Source organism: Cheilinus undulatus, linkage group 21 (genome assembly GCF_018320785.1).
Source record: "Cheilinus undulatus linkage group 21, ASM1832078v1, whole genome shotgun sequence".
Taxonomy (NCBI): domain Eukaryota; kingdom Metazoa; phylum Chordata; class Actinopteri; order Labriformes; family Labridae; genus Cheilinus; species Cheilinus undulatus.
The window spans coordinates 29,181,552-29,205,183 of NC_054885.1; the positions used below are offsets into that span (position 1 = coordinate 29,181,552).

Below are 23,632 nucleotides of genomic sequence, written 5' to 3' on the forward strand. Positions count from 1 at the left end.
TTCCCAGAATAATGCAGCCTCTATTTAAGCAATCCATGCCAACAAACATGTTTGGAAAAGAAGACAAATCTACTACTCCTCTTTGCTACAGTCAGAGATGGTTATGTTTTCTCTGAGGTGTGGGTGCCAGAGACACCTTTCCCGTTTGCTGCTGAGAGGGGTTAATAGACAGATAGCTGCTGATTTTAAAGCAGAGTTTACAGTGATGGATCAACTTTATAGTCATATTCACAGTTTAACAAACAGGCTACACTTCTGCTCCAACACCATCTGTTATAGATCCTCTACTGCGGCCTAAGCTGGGGTACTGAGATACTGACAGGAATGGCTTGTACCCTGGTGGTGTTTCTCTGAGTCAGTGCTTCTGTCTTCTAACACCTTTTTACCTGACAGTTGTTTCTCAGATACAAGAATTTGTCTTTTCATCGAGGTATAATCTTCACCGCACTCCTGAGCCAAAGCTACAGGTTAGTCACTACAGTAGTAGTGACTACAGTAGTTCACTTCATATATTTTAAATTTGTTTTGCGAGTTTATTTTCTTGATACACTTCTCTTCATTTAAAGTGAATTAGTCATCTACTCTTACACAATATTTGGCAGCCTTTTCTCATCATTAAAATTGTTCTTGTGTACCCTACCTCTTTCCCAGTAACAGCAAGGCTTCACTGATAGAGGATGAAAAGTCATTTTCATGTGTGTCTTAATTTATCAGAACGACTGACTGAAGTTCAACTTTTGTTGCAAATCAACACCTAATAGTTTCATGTTTTTAATACTCATAAATAACAGTATTAAAAAAACAAAATGATTTTAATGTCTGTGTGTGAACTCACTGAAACAAACAGTATAAAGTTCAAATCATGATAGTAACAGTATAAATAAAAACAGTAGATTTGTGGTTAAGAGTTTTATATTTTTTATTGAATATTTCTTGAGAAAAGCAGCATTTGCAAAGCCGATCCAACACCTCCACCTAACTGTCACAACATTTATTCCAAGCATGCAGACTCATCTTTAGCAGCATGTGAACCTTGTAATGAGCAAACAGCACAAAGGGTAAAGAAGCAGATTAGAAACGCTCCCTCTGCTCCTCTACTATTCTTCAGTGGTACACTGGGACTTGTTGATGGTTTTCTCTGAGCTCTGGGAGCCCACAGACACGCGACACGTGTAAACCTTGTCCATGCTCCAGTCTGACGTCTGGATGGACAGAGAGCTGCTGATGTGGAAAGTCTGGTCTGGTTGCTGAACAGCCGTGCTGGTAGAGATCCCAGCACTCACTGGACTCCCAGCAGACAACCAGACCACATCTGCAAATGGGACGGACTGAGAGGACAGACAGACTGGAGCTCAGCGCTGGACGGAGGGAAGACTGTGAGGACAGGAGGAGGGAGGCTGGAGCCTGAGAGACACACAGAGGACATTCAACACTCAAGCACAAGTCAAGTCAGTCACACAGAGGACGACAGAGACAATCGACTCATTTATTCATTCATTTACTTTGAATTCTCTCAGTCAAACAAAAACATTTAGGATTTATTATATGAAACATTATGGAGAAATAATTCCTTACAATCTGGCTCATACAACAATCAGGATACTTTGGATGTCTGAAACATCACTCCATGAAAAATGCTGTTTAAATAAGTCAACAACAATCTCACAATACTTAAAGAAAAAGGAGCATAGGTCATCAAAAAGTGTTTAGTTAGATAACTTTAAGAGACAATTCAGCAGTCAAAAATTATGAAACATGCAAAAATTCTGACAAAAATTCACACATCAAATAAATGTATCTGCTGTAGAATATATATATAAAAATGTTGAAGTATTTTACATCTATATGAAAATATTAAAAAAAAAAATCTTAATGACATAAACAAAATATTGACAAATATCTTTAATTTGATTAAAAAAAATAAATCCTGAGTCTTGTTGAATGATGAGTTTTAAAGCACTTACTTGTCACAATCAGCTTGGTTCCTTGTCCGAATACCACAGTGATTCAGTTTGGAGTCATGGCCGTACAAAAACCTCTTGACTGTCACGTATGAGAGGAGAGGAACTCAAACATCCTGTTCACACCAACTTTCACTCTCAACATCTCATTCTGTCATCAGTCTGCTCACATTACTAAACACTGCTGGACTCTGATCCAACTATTCTCACTCTGTAGAGGACTTTCACCTCTGTCCTTTCTTGTTTTGGTCAACTTTTTCTGGTTAACTCTGCTTAATTTCACTTTGAGTTCAGAGTTTCTGGATTGAAGCTCTCACTGAAGTTTTTGTCATGGTGTGAATCACTGTGATACAGCTTCAGAAGCAGAGTCATCCCATGTTTGACAGAAATACTGAGCGTTGTCTCCTGTCTCTGCTCTCTTTATGACGAACTGATAATCTATGCTTGATGAGGATTTAGAGTTGAATCGGGTTGAGGAGAATCCTGATCCATAGCCACGTGAACTGGTTTCATGAAGAAATGCCAGAACATACTGAGGAACCCCACCAGCAACCTGCTTGTACCACCTTACATAATTTCCATTATATCTCTGGATGTTACATTTGAGGACGACCTCTTGTCCTGTAGAAACTGTGAGGACAGCAGGCGTCTGGGTCAGCACGATCACTGCATCAACATCTGTGAGACAGAGAGAAAAAGACATGAGTGAAAGGTGTGAGTGTGAAATGGTGGTGTGTGAGAGGACTGAGAAGAATCTCTTACATGTTAGAGCAGTGATGAGAGTGAGCAGAGTCCACAGCATGTTGTCAGTGTGTGCTGTAAACGTCCCTGACTGTCCAGCTGAGAGGTGAGCAGGGTTGGAGTGAGAGGAGAAGAGAGACTGAAGCTTATAAAGACACTGAGGAGAGGAGGAGGAGTTTACACACTCTCCACTAGATCATTCATAGTGCCTGTCTGCAGCCTGCATAAAGAAATCACTCCTCATGATCAACACCTTCAAGTTTCCTTCTTTAACACCTCTCTGAAACTGGCTGTTGTTCCCTCATGTTTGAATGCCACCACAATCAGACTGGTATCCAGTGCTGGTCTGTTGAAAAAAAGATTTTTTCTTGTAACATCAGACTTCATCACCATGCCATAACCTGCACAAATGCCAGGATGCATGAAAAGAGAGAAGAAACAGAGATAACTTTACAGGAAATATTTGATCCCAACAATTACTTTAAAACTAAATTTCCAGCTCCAAAAGGAGATAAATGTTAGCAAGGACACTGCTGATCTAACATGTTGGTCCAAAAGCTGTGTGTGTACCTCAGTATTAACAGGCCTTCACAGATGTGCAAGTGACCCGTGTCATGGGCTCTAATACACTTCCACTCTATCACAGATGCTAGCTTTTGAAGTTTATGTTGATAACAATTTTAATTAGCTGTTTCCTCCTTAGCCCAGAGGACTAGAAAGTCATTTTTTAAATGATATTTGGACTCATCAGACCACAGCACACTTTTCTCATGTAGGTTAGTCCATCTCAGACGATCTAGGGCTGTGATTGTTGCTTTATGTGGTAAATTGTTCACTTATATTTATAGATGTAGCATTGACTGTGTTAACTGACGATAGTTTTCCAAAGTGTTCCTGAGTCAACGTTGTCGTAATCCATCTCAAATGATGCTGGTTTTTAATGCAGTGCTCCCTGGGGGGTCAAAGGTCAGGCAATCAATGTTAGTTTTCAGCTTTGCTCTGTATGTGCAGAGATTCCTCCAGATTCATTAGATGATATTATGGATGGTGAGACCTCTAAATTCTCTCTTTGCACATTGAGAAACATTGATCATAAACTGTTGGACTATTTGCCACACAGTCTTTCATAAAGTGGAGAGCCATGCAACATCACTGACTGCAGACAACTGAGCCTTTCAAGAGTGCTCCTTTTCTACCCAGTCATGGTTCCACCTCAGGTATCACCTGATTCCAGTCAACCATCTTGCCTGTGGAATGTTACAACTGTTTATAAGACTTTCCACAGATTTCCCAATCTTTTCTTGCCCCTGTCCAAGTTATCTAGGAAGGTTGTGAATTCCTCAAATTCAGTGTGTGTGTGTTTAATTTCCAACAAACAAACCAAATCAACAAACACTACAGTCAGTTTCAATTTAAAAATATTTTTACTTTCCACTGAATTTAATTGTTTTAAAGGATTTGGAAATCACTGTTTTCTGTTAAAGGGTAAAAATATCTTCATTCTAAGTTCCAGCTCTGTTATTTTTCCAGAACATTTCCAGATGAAAACAATGAATCTTTTTGCTGAGTTGTTGTGTATCACAACCTATCAAGTACTGAATAACGCTAATTTTGAGTTCAGTAAAGATACACAATGTTACGTTTTTTTTTTTATAAATGCAGAAGTACATCGAAGTCACTGCAAGTCAGATCACACCCTGAAAAAACAGTTTTCAGAGTAAAAAGGTCAAAAATCAGAAGTAAATAGTGAGGAGGTTTTTGTCATGGTGTGAATCACTGTGATACTCTCTCCTTAGCAGAGTCATCCCATGTGTCACAGAAATACTGAGCGTTGTCTCCTGTCTCTGCTCTCTTTATGATGAACTGATAATCTATGCTTGATGAGGATTTAGAGTTGAATCGGTCTGAGGAGAATCCTGATCCATACTCATTAGGTGAGCTGTGAGAGTGATAAAATCTCAGAACATACTGAGGAACTCCACCAGGAACCTGTTTGTACCAGAAGACATATTGATTGTCATCTCTCTGGATGTTACATTTGAGAACGACCTCTTGTCCTGTAGAAACTGTGAGGACAGCAGGCGTCTGGGTCAGCACGATCACTGCATCAACATCTGTGAGACAGAGAGAAAAAGACATGAGTGAAAGGTGTGAGTGTGAAATGATGGTGTGTGAGAGGACTGAGAAGAATCTCTTACATGTTAGAGCAGTGATGAGAGAGAGCAGAGTCCACAGCATGTTGTCAGTGTGTGCTGTAAACGTCCCTGACTGTCCAGCTGAGAGGCGAGCAGGGTTGGAGTGAGAGGAGAAGAGACACTGAAGCTTATAAAGACACTGAGGAGAGGAGGAGGAGTTTACACACTCATTTTTTAAAATACTGTCAACTCAGATTGTCTTTGATAAAATTGCTAAAAGGTTACCTTAGTAATGATGCTAATATGTTTATATGCAATGTGTTTTTTTCTAGCACTTTTAAGTTTTTTTCTTAACAAAGATATGAATATTAGAAATACAGAGATGCCAGCACTCAAAATGTCCTTTTAGGTAGTTCTGAGTTTTTGAGTGCTGACACCTCTCTATTTCTAGTAAGTGTCTTTTTTGTCTGGCACCTTGAGAAGTTTTTTGCTTGGAGGGTGCTCATTTTTTGCTTTCCCTGTGAAAGATATTAATATCTCTGCTCTGAACATTTTGATAAAAAGGATGATGCAGGTACAACATTTTGTTTAAGTCCTCTTAATTTCCCTGTTTGTTTCAAGTTATTTTTCTTAAACCACATTAAGTTGGCCCTGAAGGCCATTTGTGCAAATATTAAAAGATTGCAAAAATTTTCACCAGCAGTTAAAACCTGTTTAGTCCAACACCATTTCATGATCCTCAAACATCATTTTAATTTCACCTTCTACAAAGTCAATCTTTATAAAATTTTCCATCTGTGAAATATTTAGTGGGTTTTTGCACTTCAAAGTATCTGAAAATATTTCATCTGCAGGAGAAGACTCCACCTGTTGCAAATCATTTTATCTTTTGCAAAATATGTTTCGGTTTGCATAGTATAGCATATTCTAGTAAATATTTCATCTTATTCAACCTTCAGCAAAATATTCTCAGATATTTTTTCTTCTTCTTTGGTCACTAGCTGTAAAATTATATGTTGAAGGCTGAAATAATTAACGGATGGTCAAATATTTTTAAAGTAAGGGATTTTCTTTCTCCATGTTGTTGAATATGTTTGCATTTTTTATGCTTTTTGTTGTAATTCAACATCTTCAGTCAACTCTGGGAGCCTCATACATCTCTGGACAATTCATTAAAATGTTAAAAAGTGTATGTAGGGTTTTTTCTCTTTTATAAAAGCAAATCTTTCACAGACTTCTGCTGTTTTCTCATTGTTATTAAATTATTTGGAGGTTATTAAAAATGGTTATATTTCCTTAAGATGAACTGAAAAAAAGCCTGAAAATGTTTGGTTCTGTACTCTGTGGGTGTTACGTAAAACGACAGATTATTTTGTCCACTGCTTTTAAAGAAAACATTCAGCAAACTGGTTGGCAGTAACAAAAACTCTTGTGCAGAGAAGTGACTGATTGTATAAGAAGTGTGAGAGACTGAAAAAGCAGAAGTGTTCAGTGAGGAGGTTTTTGTCATGGTGTAAATCACTGTGATACGTGCTGCTTAGCAGAGTCGTCCCATGTTTGACAGTAATAAACTGCTGAGTCTCCCTCCTCCACAGTGCTGATGATCAATCGATAATCTGATCGTGACTGATGAGTGGATGTGAACTTCGGAGAGGAGAAACCAGAGCCATATCTTGGAGAGCTCCAGCTGTGAAAGTTATGCAGTATAAACTGAGGAACTCCTCCAGGAATCTGTTTGTACCAGCGAACACCATTGTTAGTCACCCTTCCCAGGTTACAGTCCATGGTGGCGGTCTCTCCTCTCCTCACAGTCACAACGGGAGGCTTCTGTGTCACCAGCGTCACAGCACTCACACCTGAAAACAACAAGAGGACATGGAGTCAAGAGAAGCACACAGACTGATGAATCCAACATGAGCTCAAAGCTGCAGGAAGTCAGCCTCCTTACATGTTAGAGCAGTGATGAGAGAGAGCAGAGTCCACAGCATGTTGTCAGTGTGTGCTGAGAATGGCCTTGTGACTTGGAGAGTGGAGAGGAGGAGCTGGAGGAGCAATTTAAGAGCACACTGAGACTGACAGAGACTGACAGGAGGAGGAGCTCTGATTCAGTCTGAGCCGTTTGTCAACGTCTCTCACTTTAGTTGAACTTTGACTAAATGAATAATGTTTCTCAGATTAGTTGACATTTCTAAGAGTCATCTACTGCTGGATGTGAGCTCTGAATTTGTGAATAGTAACACATTCATGCATTGATGGAAAAAACTTTCTGACTGATGAAATGTTGATGACTTGATGGAGAGCTGACCTTTGACCTCTTCATTTACGTGCAGCTATAAATAAGGAGAGGAGGCGTGCAGGTGCATCCTGGGTAGGAGGAGAGGGAGGAGTAGAGAGGTGATGCTTCACTGATGGAGGATAAAAAATCAGTTTCAGTTTTATGCAAAAATACTTCTGATATATTTGTATTAACTGACTTTAAATCACCCTGAAGTGAACATGTTTAAATTCATCTCATAATAAATGATGATGTTAACAGTTTAAATAAATACAAAAGCTTCCACATTCAGAGGGTTTTATATTTTTTATTGAGTATTTCTTGAGAAAAGCAGGATTTGCAAAGTCGATCCAACACCTCCACCTAACTGTCACAACATTTATTCCAAGCATGCAGACTCATCTTTAGCAGAACCTGAAGCACTTGATGGCACTTACTGATGTTGTTTCTTCTTGTCTAGATCATTGCTTGTGTTGTTCTTACTCTCAAATGTACGTCGCTTTGGAGAAAAGCGTCTGCTAAATGACATTGTAACATTGTAACATTGTAACATGTGAACCTTGTAATGAGCAAACAGCACAAAGAGTAAAGAAGCAGATTAGAAACGCTCCCTCTGCTCCTCTACTATTCTTCAGTGAGACACTGAGACTTGTTGATGGTTTTCTCTGAGCTCTGGGAGCCCACAGACACTCGACACGTGTAAAACTTGTCCATGCTCCAGTCTGACGTCTGGATGGACAGAGAGCTGCTGATGTGGAAAGTCTGGTCTGGTTGCTGAACAGCCGTGCTGGTAGAGATCCCAGCGCTCACTGGACTCCCAGCAGACAACCAGACCACATCTGCAAACTGGACGGACTGAGAGGACAGACACACCAGAGAGGCTTTGTTGGACTGGAGCTCAGCGCTGGACGGAGGGAAGACTGTGAGGACAGGAGGAGGGAGGCTGGAGCCTGAGAGACACACAGAGGACATTCAACACTCAAGCACAAGTCAAGTCAGTCACACAGAGGACGACAGAGACAATCAACTCATTTATTCATTCATTTACTTTGAATTCTCTCAGTCAAACAACAGAAATATTTAGGATTTAATATGATATGAAACATTATACAGAAATAATTCCTTACAATCTGGCTCCTTCACAATCAGGAAACTTTAAATGTCTGAAACATCACTCCATGAAAAATGCTGTTTAAATAATTCAACAACAATTTCAAAATAATTAAAAAAAGAGGACTATAAGTCATCAAACAATTTTTGAGTAAGATAACTTTGGGAGACAATTCAGCAGAGCAAGAAAATATGACACATGCAAAAATTCTGACAAAAATTCACACATCAGATAAATTTATCTGATATAGAATACATTTAAAATTGTTGACATGTTTTGGAAAGCTTTTCTTTATATTAGAAAACAAAGACAGGGATCAAAATAGGCTAAAATATACATCTATATGACAATATTAAGAAATTCTTAATGACATAGACAAAATATCTTTAATTTCAATGAGAAATAAATCCTGACTCTTGTTGAATGATGAGTTTTAAAGCACTTACTTGTCACAATCAGCTTGGTTCCTTGTCCGAATACCACAGTGATTCAGTTTGGAGTCATGGCCGTACAAAAACCTCCTGACTGTCACGTATGAGAGGAGAGGAACTCAAACATCCTGTTCACACCAACTTTCACTCTCAACATCTCATTCTGTCATCAGTCTGCTCACATTACTAAACACTGCTGGACTCTGATCCAACTATTCTCACTCTGTAGAGGACTTTGACCTCTGTCCTTTCTTGTTTTGGTCAAGTTATTCCTGGCACAATGTCAGTAAATTTAAAGTTGCTGGAGTGAAGCTTTCATTGAGGTTTTTGTCATGGTGTGAATAAGTGTGATACATACTGCTTGGCACAGTTATCCCATGTCAGACAGAAATACTGAGCAGTGTCTCCTGTCTCAGCTCTCTTAATGATGAACTGATAAGCTATGCTTGATGAGGATTTAGAGTTGAATCAGTTTGAGGAGAATCCTGATGCAAAATTATCAGGTGAACTGTGAGACTGGAAAAGTCTCAAAGAGAATGGAGGAACTTCACCATGAGCCCGTTTATACCAACTGACATAAAATCCATCTTTTCTCTGAATGTTACACATGCTAAAGTGCCCTCCAGAGCCAAAACCTGTGCTAAAGTGGCCTCTTGGGAGGCAAAACGTGTGTTAAAGTGCCCTCTTGCGAGCCAAAACATGTGCTAAAGTGCCCTCGACAGCCAAAGTGCATGCTAAAGTGCCCTCTTGTGAGCCAAAATGAACTCTAAAGTGGCCTCTTGGGAACCATAACACACGTTAAAGTGCCCTCTTGGGAGCCCATACACGTGGTAAAGTGCCCTCTTGGGGGCCAAAACACATGCTAAAGCGACAATGAGAGCAAAAACCTGTGCTAAAGTGCCCTTTTGGGAGGCAAAATGTGTGTTTACCCTTTGATGCGCAACATAAGTACCCCTCCTCTAATGTGCAACATGGGTCAAAAAAGACCCGCATTCATTTCCTTGGCTATTTAATGCTGGCTGAGTTTATCTTTGTTCCATCTTTTGAAATAAATTAATTTTATAGATAAATTGCTACAGATATTCTTTCAATATGCTTTTTTTGATTACCACATATCATTATTATTATTATTTTTTCCTCTTTATGCGATGAAAAGAACCAGTTTTTATATTACAATGTCAAGTTTACACACATGGGTCAAAAATGACCCATCCTTCCATGTGTGATTTATAATTGAATGATTTGGTCTTGTATTATTTCTTTAGCAGTAAGTGGGGCCAAACACTTAAATTATCAATATTTGCAACATGTTTATTTGTAATTTTGTCACACATACACAGATAACAGGTAAAGCAGCGACTGAACTGAACTGTACTTTTGTTTTATAACAGAAAACTGCTGAATTGTGTTCTGTCTGTGTTCAACTAAACACAGCATTTAAGTAAAGCACAAACTACCATCCTAATTTTTGCATGCCTCACAAAGGATCTCAGTCTTTCTGTGCAGTGGTGGCTGTGTTGTCTTTTTTTTAACCCACATCTTCCTATTGCCTCGATGACATGCTTATGGAGTTTCAGCGTGCCCTCCATGCGCCTCTTCATATGTGGCATTACAAGCTCTTTGCCCAGCTCCTAATGTGAAGCTAACTGTTGTTGTTTATGAGTTTAACATGGGCGTATATTGTGTAACTGACTGCATGTGTAAGGAAAAGTGCGCAGTCTTGATTTTGATACTTTAAACCACCTACACAAAGAAAAATAAGAGACTTTATGCAGTCGGTTCTAGGGTCTAATCACGTGTCTGTAATAACAGGGTAATAATTACCGTACTCAGATTTACTGTTGGCTTGGTTTCTACTGTCTCGGTTTTGAGTCAGGTCTGGAAATAAAAATGTGTCCTCAGTCCCATTTAGCGCAGACTTGTATGTATCAATGTATCACAGAATATCAGATTTATGTGTTTTGCTGTTGTTAATACAGCAAAATAATGTTAAAGCAAATGTCCAGTGGTTGTTCTAAATGGCCGGCATTCTTGAGGACTGCCAGTCATTCTGACCGGGGGAGTCTAGCGGACACTCTGCTATATAGTTTTATTTGATGACTTGTCTAAGATAGCTTAGCTAAATGCTTGAGTATGATAGATTAACTGTTTGACTGAAATAGTTTAGCTAACCACTTGACTAAGATAGATTAGCGCACTGATCAGCTAAAATAGCTTAGCTAACTACAGAACTTTTCTAAACTGTCTAGCAATAAACTTAGCTAAGTAGATAGCTAACTGCAAATGTTAGGAACTAATTTAGAATGAGCTAACTATGGATTAGCTCACTGTTTGGCTAAAATATCTTAGCTAGCTACTTTTCTAAGCAGCCTAGCAATGCTAACTACAAAGGTTATCAACTAAATAAGAAAATAAAATAAAGCATAAATAAAATGGATTATCTATGTCAACAGCTAGCTAGCTAGCTAGCTAATAGTTATAACTGTCACTCTCTGACAAGGAATGTATTCTCTCTCCTCAGGTAACCTGAAATTATCACATTATTTACAGTAATCTTTCAGAACTGTCATTTTATTTTCTTTCAGAGGTAAGGTTGTAATAATTGTAAACAACAACAAAAAACAAATTCTTACATCTACCAGATGTGCAAGGGCAGCTGTGTTGAGCTGTGAAGTGTCTGAAACACATTACAGTATCCCACAATGTACTTTGATGTGTGCAGGTCATTTCTGACCCGTGTGTGTAAACTTGATGTAGAAATACAAAAGGTCTGATTGTTCATTAAGTAAGGAAGGGAAAATAAAAATGATGATTTGTACATTTCAAAAACAAGATATTTACAGCATAATTGGAATAGTTACTGATAAAAAAAAAAAAACATTTTTAAAGAAATATCATAGAAACTCTCTGCCATTTACATGAAATAACACAGGAAATAAGATATGGGTCATTTTTGACCCATGTTGCGCGTTAGAGGGGTAGTGATGAAAAAAGTGGTTTAACTCAAAAAGTAAGAAAGTGGAAATTCAAATAAGGATGTTTTATGGTTAAAAACAAGTTAATTGAGGAATACCTGAAGGACTGAATGATGAAATTTATGTTTTCCAAAGATATAGATAAAAGAAACTCATCCGGGTCACTTTTGACCCATGTTGCGCATCAAAGGGTTAAAGTGCCCTCTTGGGAGCCAAAACACGTGCTAAAGTGTCCTCTAAAGCCAAAGTGCATGCTAAAGTGCCCTCTTGGGAGGCAAATGCACTCTAAACTGCCCTCTTGGGAGCCAAAACACATGCTAAAGTGTCCTCGAGAGCCAAAACATGCTACAGTGTCCCCGCGAGCCAAAACGCATTATAAAGTACCTTCTTTGGAGCCAAAAAACATGCTAAAGTGCCCTCCTGGTTGGCAAAACACACTGTACTGCCCTCTTGGGTGGAAAAAACGCCACTAAACTCCAAAAGACCATTAGGACCAACAAATACTATGAAATACTTCATAGCCCAACGTTAAATCTACACAGTTCTTGTGGATAATGATCCTTACTACAAACTAACTTGAGTAGCCTGTCCAGTTAGTCTGTTTTAAGGCTATATAATGTGCCATATTTATAACATATAAACATGTCTAAAGTGCCCTCGAAAACGTGTGAAACTTAGTGCCCTCTTCAGTGGCGAGAACGTGCTGTATGTGCCCTTTTTTTTCCTTTCGCCCCTGCCCTTGAAAAAGTCTGTGCACGCCACTGGACTCAGCGAGACATTTTGGGATTTTATAGAAAATCTGTACATATTAATCATTGTTTTTCATGGCACCAGTTTCCAAGCAGTACCCCAAGAAGTCTTCTGAGAGATATCAAGGACTGTTGGAGCAACGATGTGGCGTGTAAATCGATACAGACAGACAGAAACACCACCAGTTATAGTGGTAAGATATTCCCCTCCCCAGATATTCCCATTTTGGTGTGAACACACGGTAACAGGAACATGTGATATATCTCCTGTATTATCTTGTTTATTATGAGCACGGAGAAGTGCTTTAAAGAGAGATAACTTTGATCGGAATCCTTGGAGCATCTTATCCAAATACGTTCCCTATGGGTGTGTTTCAACAATGACCAGTTGTTTTCCAGTGTTCTGTTCCTTTGTCTGCAGTTGCTAATGCAGCATGAAACAATGGCAGAGTCTATCCCTGAACCTAACCTTTCACCCAATGTGCACAAAAGCAAAGTAGCACAACTTGATAGATGGCACAAAACACCGGCTGTCACTTACTCTTTTGAGCTCGTAGCAACTGAAACACATTCAACTTGGGTGTGACGTCATTCCCAACTCCGACATCCGACTTCTAAGGCAAATGGAACACAACAGAAGTCCCCGAGTGATGACTTGGCACAATATTTTGGGATTTTATAAAAAATATGTACATATTTATCATTTTTTATGGAACCAATACACCCAAGAAGTCTTCTGAGAGATATCAAGGACTGCTGGAACAACAATGTGGCGGGCGAATCGATACAGACAGACAGAAACACCGCCAGTTATAGTGGTAAGATATTCTCCTCTGATTTAGAATATTAAATAAGTCAACAAAATGAACTCGCTTTTGTGTTTAAGGGTTTATGGGATTTATGGAGTGTGACTTTTAACATAGTGGTACAACCCTTGGGTAAATAACCTTTCATTATTTGTTATAGTTCCTCTGGATACATTTCACACCAGTTTGTTGCACTTTTTTGCTAAACAGAACATTTTACTTTGACTTTGGTGTCCCCTCCAGGATTTGCTCTTGAGAAAAATACTGTTTTTTGTTCCCCCCACATGTGAAGTGGATATCCGCCCTTGTGTTCATATGCCAGCTATCTTTCTTTTGTCAGTATTTTAGGTTTATCTTTTTTTTGTTTCTAAATCAGTAAATAGGTTTGTGCTGTCAACAGTTTTAAATGATGATGAAGGTTAAACATTTCTTTTTATCACAAGTCTGTGTTCTTTCCCTGATTTTTACCATCTTTTAAACCATGTTATTGTGGCCCCAAAGACCACATGTTGGAAATAAAGACTGTTTAGTACAATGTTTTGTCACGAATCTCAACAAAATCACAGATTGTCGTCTTCTAAAAATATTCCATCTCCATATTTTATCTTTTTTTTTTTGCCTTTTGCAAAGTATTCAAAATATTCCAACTTTTGCAAATAATTCCACCTTCTGCAAAATGTTTGCACAGTAGAGCATATTCTGCAAAATACGTCATCTCATTTTACCCTCAGCCAGCTATTCAAAGATGTTTTCCTCTGACAAATATTAGCCTGTCATTAGTCACCAGCTGTACAATTATTTGTTGAAGGTAAAAATAAAGTCAAATATTTTTAAGTGACTGAATGTTTTTTTTCATGATGTTGAATATTTTTTCATTGTTAAAAGTTTGTGTAAAGTCAAATAAAGACTTTTACAGACTTTTGCTGTTTTTGTGTCTTTTGTCCAGAGAAACTTTGAGCCAGTGAGGGTAAGGAATAATATGACTGAATGATTTGTTACACTAGAGAAACAATTTCAAATCTGTTTTATGAGCCGTCAAGAAAATTTGAAGTCTCATTTTTATAAAATGATCAGCAGGTGAAAATTTGATCAGTCATGTTTTTAACCTAAAAAAAAAATACCTGAAGATGCTATGATCAGTCCACTGTGGTTGTTATGTAGTGTTGCATGAATTTGTTTATAGATTTCAAAGAGAGTGTTGTGGAAACTGGTAGGGAGGCAGAAAGAGACTTGTGTAGAGAAGTGACTGAAGGCATTAGAAGTGTCTCAGAGACTGAAAAAGCAGAAGTGATCAGTGAGGAGGTTTTTGTCATGATGTGAATCACTGTGATACAGCTTCAGAAGCAGAGTCATCCCATTTGCCGCAGAAATACTGAGCAGTGTCTCCTGTCTCTGCTCTCTTTATGATGAACTGATAATCTATGCTTGATGAGGCTTTGGAGTTGAATCGGTCTGAGGAGAATCCTGATCCATACTCATCAGGTGAACTGAGAGAGTGATAAAATCTCAGAACAACAACATTTGAAGACGACCTCTTGTCCTGTAGAAACTGTGAGGACAGCAGGCGTCTGGGTCAGCACGATCACTGCATCAACATCTGTGAGACAGAGAGAAAAAGACATGAGTGAAAGGTGTGAGTGTGAAATGATGGTGTATGAGAGGACTGAGAAGAATCTCTTACATGTTAGAGCAGTGATGAGAGTGAGCAGAGTCCACAGCATGTTGTCAGTGTGTGCTGTAAACGTCCCTGACTGTCCAGCTGAGAGGTGAGCAGGGTTGGAGTGAGAGGAGAAGAGACACTGAAGCTTATCAAGACACTGAGGAGAGGAGGAGGAGTTTACACTTGTTTGTTCAGGTTACTGCACTCATTTTTTTCTTTTAACACTTTAAAGTCTGGATGTCTTTGAAATCATTTTCAACACAAATCTGCCACATGTTTTTATTTTAACTTTCACATTTCTCTTTAAACCAATATTTGCAGCCTGTGCAGTGAACAGTTTTGATATAAAGGATCAGACCTGCCCACAGTTTTGGCTGAGCCCCTGACAAACCCAGAGAATGAGCTCTCCCCAGTCATGATTTATTGATCATATCAAAGCATGTGTGTTGGATCAGTAGCATTGGAGCCTGGCTAACAGTTACTTCATTTTGGAGCTAGATAGTGTAAAAGTATTATTGGATTTTGATGTAAAATTATTCATTTGTGCCACTTTTTAACTTCTTTCATCCAATGTTTCCCATCCATTTTTGCCACTTTTATTTATTTATTTACTTATTTTTTGCCATGTTTTAATCAGTTTTGATCAATTTTCACCCACCCAATCTTCATTTTGCCTATTTTTACCACTTAAACCCACATTGGTCACATTTCCACTATAAATGCCACTATAAACCCAGTTTTGCATCAAGTAATCCATTTTTTCCAATTCTTAATTTCATTTTACTACCTTATCTGCATATTTCTGTAACATTGACACCCGTTCCATCACTTTTTCTGCATATTTTTTCCACTTTTTGCTGATTTTTTTTCTGTGTTTTGGCAAGTTTTATCCACACTATTCTTCATGCCCATTTTGCCACTTCAATTCCTGTTTTTACCATTTTATGCTTGTTTTGACACATTAAACCCAATTTTGCCACTTTCTTTCAAGTTTTCCATCAATCAAAACATTTGTTTTTCTTTTGAACCAATTTGAATTCTTTTTAAGAAAAGGGGTTTGCATTTCAAAGAAGGCTATCTTGTCCCGCATGAATTATAAGAAAATAGTAGTTGCTTTGGTAGGAGTAGTTATTTTCAGGTAAAAAAAAAAATATAATATCACAGATTAACTTAACAATGAGCCATGGATTTCTGACTTCCTGGGTCTCAAATTTGTCTGCGCCCCACAGAGCTCTCCCCTTTATCTGCCTGTTAAAAGATGATGAAGTTTGAACATTTATATTTAGCAAAAGTAATCTCATATTTACTGATTTTTTCCTACTATGAAACCACATTATGGTAGCCCTGAAAAAAAAAAAATAAAGGCCTGAAAATATTTGGTTATATTCACTGTGAATGTCATGTAAAGAGAGAATGTGATTTGTGAACAGCTGTAAGAGAAAACATTTAGAAAACCGATTGGCCGTAACAAAAACTGAGAAGTGACTGAAGGTATAAGAAGTTATTCAGAGACTGAAAAGCAGAAGTGTTCAGTGAGGAGGTTTTTGTCACGGTGTAAATCACTGTGATACAGCTTCATCAACAGAGCAGTCCCATGTATGACAGTAATAAACTGCTGAGTCTCCCTCCTCCACAGTGCTGATGATCAATCGATAATCTGACCGTGACTGATGAGTGGATGAGAACTTTGGAGAGGAGAAACCAGAGCCATATCTTGGAGAGCTCCAGCTGTGATAGTTGCTCAGTATAAACTGAGGAACTCCTCCAGGAATCTGTTTGTACCAGCGAGCACCACTGGTAGTCACGGTCCCCAGGTTACAGTCCATGGTGGCGGTCTCTCCTCTCCTCACAGTCACAACAGGAGGCTTCTGTGTCACCAGCGTCACAGCACTCACACCTGGAAACAACAAGAGGACATGGAGTCAAGAGAAACACACAGACTGATGAATCCAACATGAGCTCAGCGCTGCAGGAAGTCAGCCTCCTTACATGTTAGAGCAGTGATGAGAGAGAGCAGAGTCCACAGCATGTTGTCAGTGTGTGCTGTAAACGTCCCTGACTGTCCAGCTGAGAGGTGAGCAGGGTTGGAGTGAGAGGAGAAGAGACACTGAAGCTTATAAAGACACTGAGGAGAGGAGGAGGAGTTTACACACTCATTTTTTAAATACTTTTAACTCAGATCATCTTTGGTATAATTGTTGACAGGTTATTTTGATAATGAAGCTAATATGTTTATATGCAATGTGGGGATTTTTTTGAGCACTTTAAGATTTTTTTTTTTGAAATATATGAATGTCTGTGCTGTGAACAGTTTTGATAAAAAGGATGATGCAGGTTGAACATTTTTTAAAGTCTTCTCAATTTCATTTGTTGTTGTTTTAAGTTATTTATCATAACCCTGAGAGCTCACAGCTATTTTTTTCACCATCATGTCTCGTCTGGACTTTTTCCTTAAAAAGCTTGTAAAACATCAACCCTGCGGTGCACAATCAAGTTCTATACATCTTTTTTTTGCAGGACAACCTGGGCTTTAAGAATATATCTACCACAGTAATGTCACTTGAATTTCGACACTTCAAAATCTGTGACACTTCTTGTTTTATACAACAACCCTGTCTTCAGAGACCCCAGGAAGACAGCCAAGTTCTGGGCTCACTAGAAAATGTTCTGTAAAAGCTACGAATACATAAAGCACATATATAGAAAGGCACCACACAGGGCTTTCACAGGAAAAAACAAGCTAGTGCCTATGACTTACGGTTCAAAAGTTACCAAGCAATTTACAAAGGGGTGTGCCTACTGCATGAATCCGTGCGCCTTGAGCTCTAAGGGTTAAACCACATTATGGTGGCCCTGAAGGCCATTTGTACAAATATTTAATGATGCAAGAAATTTCACCAGCAGTTAAAACCTGTTTAGTCCAACACGTTTTTATGATCCTAAAACATCATTTTAATTTCACCTCCTACAACATCTATCTTTATTAAGCTTTCCATCTGTGAAATATTTCATGTGTTTTTTCATTTCAAAGTATCTGAAAATGTTTCATCTTCAGGAGAATACTCCACCTGTTGCAAATAACTTCATCTCCTGCAAAATATGTTTCAGTTAAGTATAGTATAGCACATTCCAGTAAATGTTTATCTCATTCAAGCTTCAGCAAAATATTGTCAGATATTTTTTTCTTCTGCAAATATATCTCCATCTTTTGTCACCAGCTGTAAAATTATATGTTGAAGGTTTAAATAATTAATAGAAGTTCAGATATTTTTAGAGTGAGTGATTTTATTTTTCCAGTTTGTTGAATATGTTTGCATTGTTTTTATGTTTTTTTGCAGTAATTCAACATCTGCAGTCAACTCTTGGAGCCTCATACATCATTAAAACATTAAAAAGTGTATGCAGGATTTTTTTCTCTTTTATTAAAGCAAATCTTTCACAGATTTTTGCTGTTTTTTGTGCTCTTTTGCTCAGAAAAACTCTGAGTTAGAAGGGTAAGGCTAGTTAAACTGAATGTTTTGTGGTTAAAAAGAAACAAAGTTAAATCTAGTTTATGAGTTTTGTAGCAGCCTTGCAATCTCATTTGTATTTAATTATTTGGAGGTTATGAAATATGATTATATTTCTTTAAGATGAACTGAAAAAAAGCCTGAAAATGTTTGGTTCTGTACTCTGCAGGTGTTGCGTGAAAAGACAGATAATTTTGTCCACTGCTTTTAAAGAAAACATTCAGGAAACTGGTTGGCAGTCACAAAAACTCTTGTGCAGAGAAGTGACTGATGGTATAAGAAGTGTCTCAGAGACTGAAAAAGCAGAAATGTTCAGTGAGGAGGTTTTTGTCATGGTGTAAATCACTGTGATACGTACTGCTTAGCAGAGCTGTCCCATGTTTTACAGTAATAAACTGCTGAGTCTCCCTCCTCCACAGTGCTGATGATCAATCGATAATCTGATTGTGACTGATGAGTGGATGTGAACTTTGGAGAGGAGAAACCAGAGTCATATCTTGGAGAGCTCCAGCCATGATAGTTATACAGTATAAACTGAGGAACTCCTCCAGGAATCTGTTTGTACCAGCGAGCATCACTGCCAGTCACCGTCTCCAGGTTACAGTCCATGGTGGCGGTCTCTCCTCTCCTCACAGACACAACAGGAGGCTTCTGTGTCACCAGCGTCACAGCACTCACACCTGGAAACAACAAGAGGACATGGAGTCAAGAGAAGCACACAGACTGATGAATCCAACATGAGCTCAAAGCTGCAGGAAGTCAGCCTCCTTACATGTTAGAGCAGTGATGAGAGAGAGCAGAGTCCACAGCATGTTGTCAGTGTGTGCTGAGAATGGCCTTGTGACTTGGAGAGTGGAGAGAGGCTTTGGAGGATGAGGAGAGGAGGAGCTGGAGGAGCAATTTAAGAGCACACTGAGACTGACAGAGACTGACAGGAGGAGGAGCTCTGATTCAGTCTGAGCCGTTTGTCATCTTCTCTCACTTTAGTTGAACTTTGACTAAATGAATAATGTTTCTCAGATTAGTTGACATTTCTAAGAGTCATCTACTGCTGGATGTGAGCTCTGACTTTGTGAATATGAACATATTCATGCATAGAAGAAGATGAAATGTTGATGACTTGACAGAGAGCTGACCTTTGACCTCGTCATTTACATGAAGCTATAAATAACGAGAGAGAAGGTGTGCAGGTGCATCCTGGGTAGGAGAAGAGGGAGGAGTAGAGAGGTGATGCTTCACTGATGGAGGATGAAAAATCAGTTTCAGTTTTATTCCAAAAATACTTCTGATATATTTGTATTAACTGACTTTAAATCACCCTGAAATGAACATGTTTAAATTCATCTCATAATAAATGATGATGTTAACAGTTTAAATAAATACAAAAGTTTCCACATTCAGAGGGTTTTATATTTTTTATTGAGTATTTCTTGAGAAAAGCAGGATTTGCAAAGCCGATCCAACACCTCCACCTAACTGTCACAACATTTATTCCAAGCATGCAGACTCATCTTTAGCAGCATGTGAACCTTGTAATGAGCAAACAGCAAAAAGAGTAAAGAAGCAGATTAGAAACGCTCCCTCTGCTCCTCTACTATTCTTCAGTGGTACACTGGGACTTGTTGATGGTTTTCTCTGAGCTCTGGGAGCCCACAGACACTCGACACGTGTAAACCTTGTCCATGCTCCAGTCTGACGTCTGGATGGACAGAGAGCTGCTGATGTGGAAAGTCTGGTCTGGTTGCTGAACAGCCGTGCTGGTAGAGATCCCAGCGCTCACTGGACTCCCAGCAGACAACCAGACCACATCTGCAAATGGGACGGACTGAGAGGACAGACACACCAGAGAGGCTTTGTTGGACTGGAGCTCAGCGCTGGACGGAGGGAAGACTGTGAGGACAGGAGGAGGGAGGCTGGAGCCTGAGAGACACACAGAGGACATTCAACACTCAAGCACAAATCAAGTCAGTCACACAGAGGACGACAGAGACAATCAACTCATTTATTCATTCATTTACTTTGAATTCTCTCAGTCAAACAACAGAAACATTTAGGATTTATTATAGGAAACATTATAGAGAAATAATTCCCTAAAATCTGGCTCATTCAACAATCAGGAAACTTTAAATGTCTGAAACATCACTCCATGAAAAATTCTGTTTAAATAATTCATTAACAATCTCAAAATTATTTAAAAAAGAGGACTATAAGTCATCAAAAATTTTTTGAGTAAGATAACATTGGGAGACAATTCAGCAGAGCAAGAAAAAATGACACATGCAAAAATTCTGACAAAAATTCACACATCAGATAAATTTATCTGATATAGAATATATTTAATATTGTTGATGTGTTTTGGAAAGCTTTTCTTTATATTAGAAAACAAAGACAGGGATCAAAATAGGCTAAAATATACATCTATATGACAATATTAAGAAATTCTTAATGACATAGACAAAATATTGTCAAATATCTTTAATTTCAATGAGAAATAAATCCTGACTCTTGTTGAATGATGAGTTTTAAAGCACTTACTTGTCACAATCAGCTTGGTTCCTTGTCCGAATACCACAGTGATTCAGTTTGTACTCATGGCCGTACAAAAACCTCCTGACTGTCACGTATGAGAGGAGAGGAACTCAAACATCCTGTTCACACCAACTTTCACTCTCAACATCTCATTCTGTCATCAGTCTGCTCACATTACTAAACACTGCTGGACTCTGATCCAACTATTCTCACTCTGTAGAGGACTTTCACCTCTGTCCTTTCTTGTTTTGGTCATGTGATTCCTGGCACAATGTCAGTAAATTTAAAGTTGCTGGAGTGAAGCTTTCATTGAGGTTTTTGTCATGGTGTGAATCAGTGTGATACATACTCCTTGGCACAGTTATCCCATGTCAGACAGAAATACTGAGCAGTGTCTCCTGTCTCTGCTCTCTTTATGATGAACTGATAATCTATGCTTGATGAGGATTTAGAGTTGAATCGGTCTGAGGAGAATCCTGATGCAAAATTATCAGGTGAACTGTGAGACTGGAAAAGTCTCAAAGAGTATTGAGGAACTTCACCATGAGCCCGTTTATACCAACTAACATAAAATCCATCTTTTCTCTGGATGTTACATTTGAGGACGACCTCTTGTCCTGTAGAAACTGTGAGGACAGCAGGCGTCTGGGTCAGCACGATCACTGCATCAACATCTGTGAGACAGAGAGACAAAGACATGAGTGAAAGGTGTGAGTGTGAAATGATGGTGTGTGAGAGGACTGAGAAGAATCTCTTACATGTTAGAGCAGTGATGAGAGTGAGCAGAGTCCACAGCATGTTGTCAGTGTGTGCTGTAAACGTCCCTGACTGTCCAGCTGAGAGGCGAGCAGGGTTGGAGTGAGAGGAGAGGAGACACTGAAGCTTAAAAAGACACTGAGGAGAGGAGGAGGAGTTTACACACTCACCACTGTTCATTCAGGGATAACTGACAGGATTTATGTTTGTTCAAGTTACTGCACTTATTTTTTTCTAACACTTTAAAGTCTAGATGTCTTTGAAATCATTTATTAACACCAATCTGCCAGATGTGTTTGCTTTTTAAGTTTCACATTTCTCTTTAAACCAAGATTTGAAGCTTGTGCAGTGAACAGTTTTGATATAAAGGATCAGACCTGCCCACAGTTTTGGCTGAGCCCCTGACAAACCCAGAGAATGAGCTCTCCCCAGTCATGATTTATTGATCATATCAAGGCCTTTGTGTGTTGGATCAGTACCATTGGAGCCTGGATAACAGTAATTACTTCATTTTGGAGCTAGGTAGTGGAAAAGTATTATTGGGTTCTGATGTAAAATTTGTCAATACTGGCACTTTTTAACTCCATTCAACCACATTTTCCCATCCATTTTTGCCACTTTTTTAATGAGTTTTGATCAATATTTGTCCAAATCCTTCATTTTGCCCATTTTTACCACTTAAACCCACTCTTGACACATTTCAGCCTTTTCCTCAGTTTATTTTTTTCTGCCCTTTTTGCCACTGTAAACCCATTTTTGCATCTACTTAGTTTCATTTTACTACCTTTTCTGCACATTTCTGCAACACTGACACCCATTTCCACAACTTTTTCTGCATGTTTTTTCCACTTTTTGTAGATTGTTTCCTGTGTTTTGGCAAGTTTTATCCACGTTGCATTATTCTTCATGCCCATTTTGCCACTTTCAATGTGTATGTAAAGACAGAATGTTGATTTGTTAACACTTTTTAAGGAAAAATTGAGGAAACTGGTTTGCGAAAAACTCAAGTGAAGAGAAGTGACAGAAGATATTTGTGTTATTCAGAGACTGAAAAAGCAGAAGTGTTCAGTGAGGAGGTTTTTGTCATGGTGTGAATCACTGTGATACATGCTGCTTAGCAGAGTCGTCCCATGTATGACAGTAATAAACTGCTGAGTCTCCCTCCTCCACAGTGCTGATGATCAATCGATAATCTGATTGTGACTGATGAGTGGATGTGAACTTTGGTGAGGAGAAACCAGAGCCATAGCTTGGAGAGCTCCAGCCATGATAGTTCCTCAGAACATACTGAGGAACTCCTCCAGGAATCTGTTTGTACCAGCGAGCATCATTGTTAGTCACCCTCCCCAGGTTACAGTCCATGGTGGCGGTCTCTCCTCTCCTCACAGTCACAACAGGAGGCTTCTGTGTCACCAGCGTCACAGCACTCACACCTGGAAACAACAAGAGGACATGGAGTCAAGAGAAACACACAGACTGATGAATCCAACATGAGCTCAGCGCTGCAGGAAGTCAGCCTCCTTACATGTTAGAGCAGTGATGAGAGAGAGCAGAGTCCACAGCATGTTGTCAGTGTGTGCTGAGAATGGCCTTGTGACTTGGAGAGTGGAGAGAGGCTTTGGAGGATGAGGAGAGGAGGAGCTGGAGGAGCAATTTAAGAGCACACCGAGACTGACAGAGACTGACAGGAGGAGGAGCTCTGATTCAGTCTGAGCCGTTTGTCAACTTCTCTCACTTTAGTTGAACTTTGACTAAATGAATAATGTTTCTCAGATTAGTTGACATTTCTAAGAGTCATCTACTGCTGGATGTGAGCTCTGACTTTGTGAATAGTAACACATTCATGCCTAGAAGAAGATGAAATGTTGATGACTTGACAGAGAGCTGACCTTTGACCTCTTCATTGATATGCAGCTATAAATAAGGAGAGGAGGCGTGCAGGTGCATCCTGGGTAGGAGGAGAGGGAGGAGGAGAGAGGTGATGCTTCACTGAT

At 39.0% G+C, this 23,632-nt stretch overlaps 1 protein-coding gene, 2 pseudogenes and 3 gene segments (V, D, J or C); all 6 read right to left on the minus strand.

Annotated features, from left to right (window-relative positions):
* Positions 1-904: 904 nt before the first annotated feature.
* On the minus strand, positions 905-6,867 carry LOC121529317 (annotated as a pseudogene).
* LOC121529319 lies at positions 2,786-16,390 on the minus strand. The segment is given in 2 exon segments: positions 2,786-4,816; positions 14,866-16,390. Coding segments are annotated over 2 exon segments (381 nt in total).
* LOC121529323 lies at positions 7,675-16,913 on the minus strand (annotated as a pseudogene).
* A 1,395-nt stretch (positions 16,914-18,308) lies between these two features.
* LOC121529320 lies at positions 18,309-19,280 on the minus strand. The segment is given in 2 exon segments: positions 18,309-19,033; positions 19,126-19,280. Coding segments are annotated over 2 exon segments (378 nt in total).
* Positions 19,281-19,753: 473 nt separating this feature from the next.
* Positions 19,754-23,252, minus strand: LOC121529314 (immunoglobulin lambda-1 light chain-like). The gene is made up of 4 exons (XM_041817126.1): positions 23,164-23,252; positions 22,746-23,071; positions 20,889-20,922; positions 19,754-20,273 (listed from the first exon to the last, which is right to left on the minus strand). Exons 1-4 carry the CDS (start codon positions 23,201-23,203, stop codon positions 19,948-19,950), a joined length of 726 nt encoding a protein of 241 aa, XP_041673060.1. The 5' UTR covers positions 23,204-23,252; the 3' UTR covers positions 19,754-19,947.
* Positions 20,932-21,727, minus strand: LOC121529318. The segment is given in 2 exon segments: positions 20,932-21,556; positions 21,641-21,727. Coding segments are annotated over 2 exon segments (381 nt in total).
* Positions 23,253-23,632: the final 380 nt, after the last annotated feature.

Excerpts from the sequence above, each read along its gene's own strand:
- LOC121529314 (XM_041817126.1), bottom strand. The coding sequence starts at position 23,203 with ATGCTGTGGACTCTGCTCTCTCTCATCACTGCTCTAACAT. Across the intron at positions 23,072-23,163 it reads TCTCATCACTGCTCTAACAT|GTGTGAGTGCTGTGACGCTG; the intron begins GTAAGGAGGCTG and ends TGTTGTTTCCAG. Across the intron at positions 20,923-22,745 it reads ACGACTCTGCTAAGCAGCAT|GTATTCGGACAAGGAACCAA; the intron begins GTATCACAGTGA and ends TGAATCACTGTG.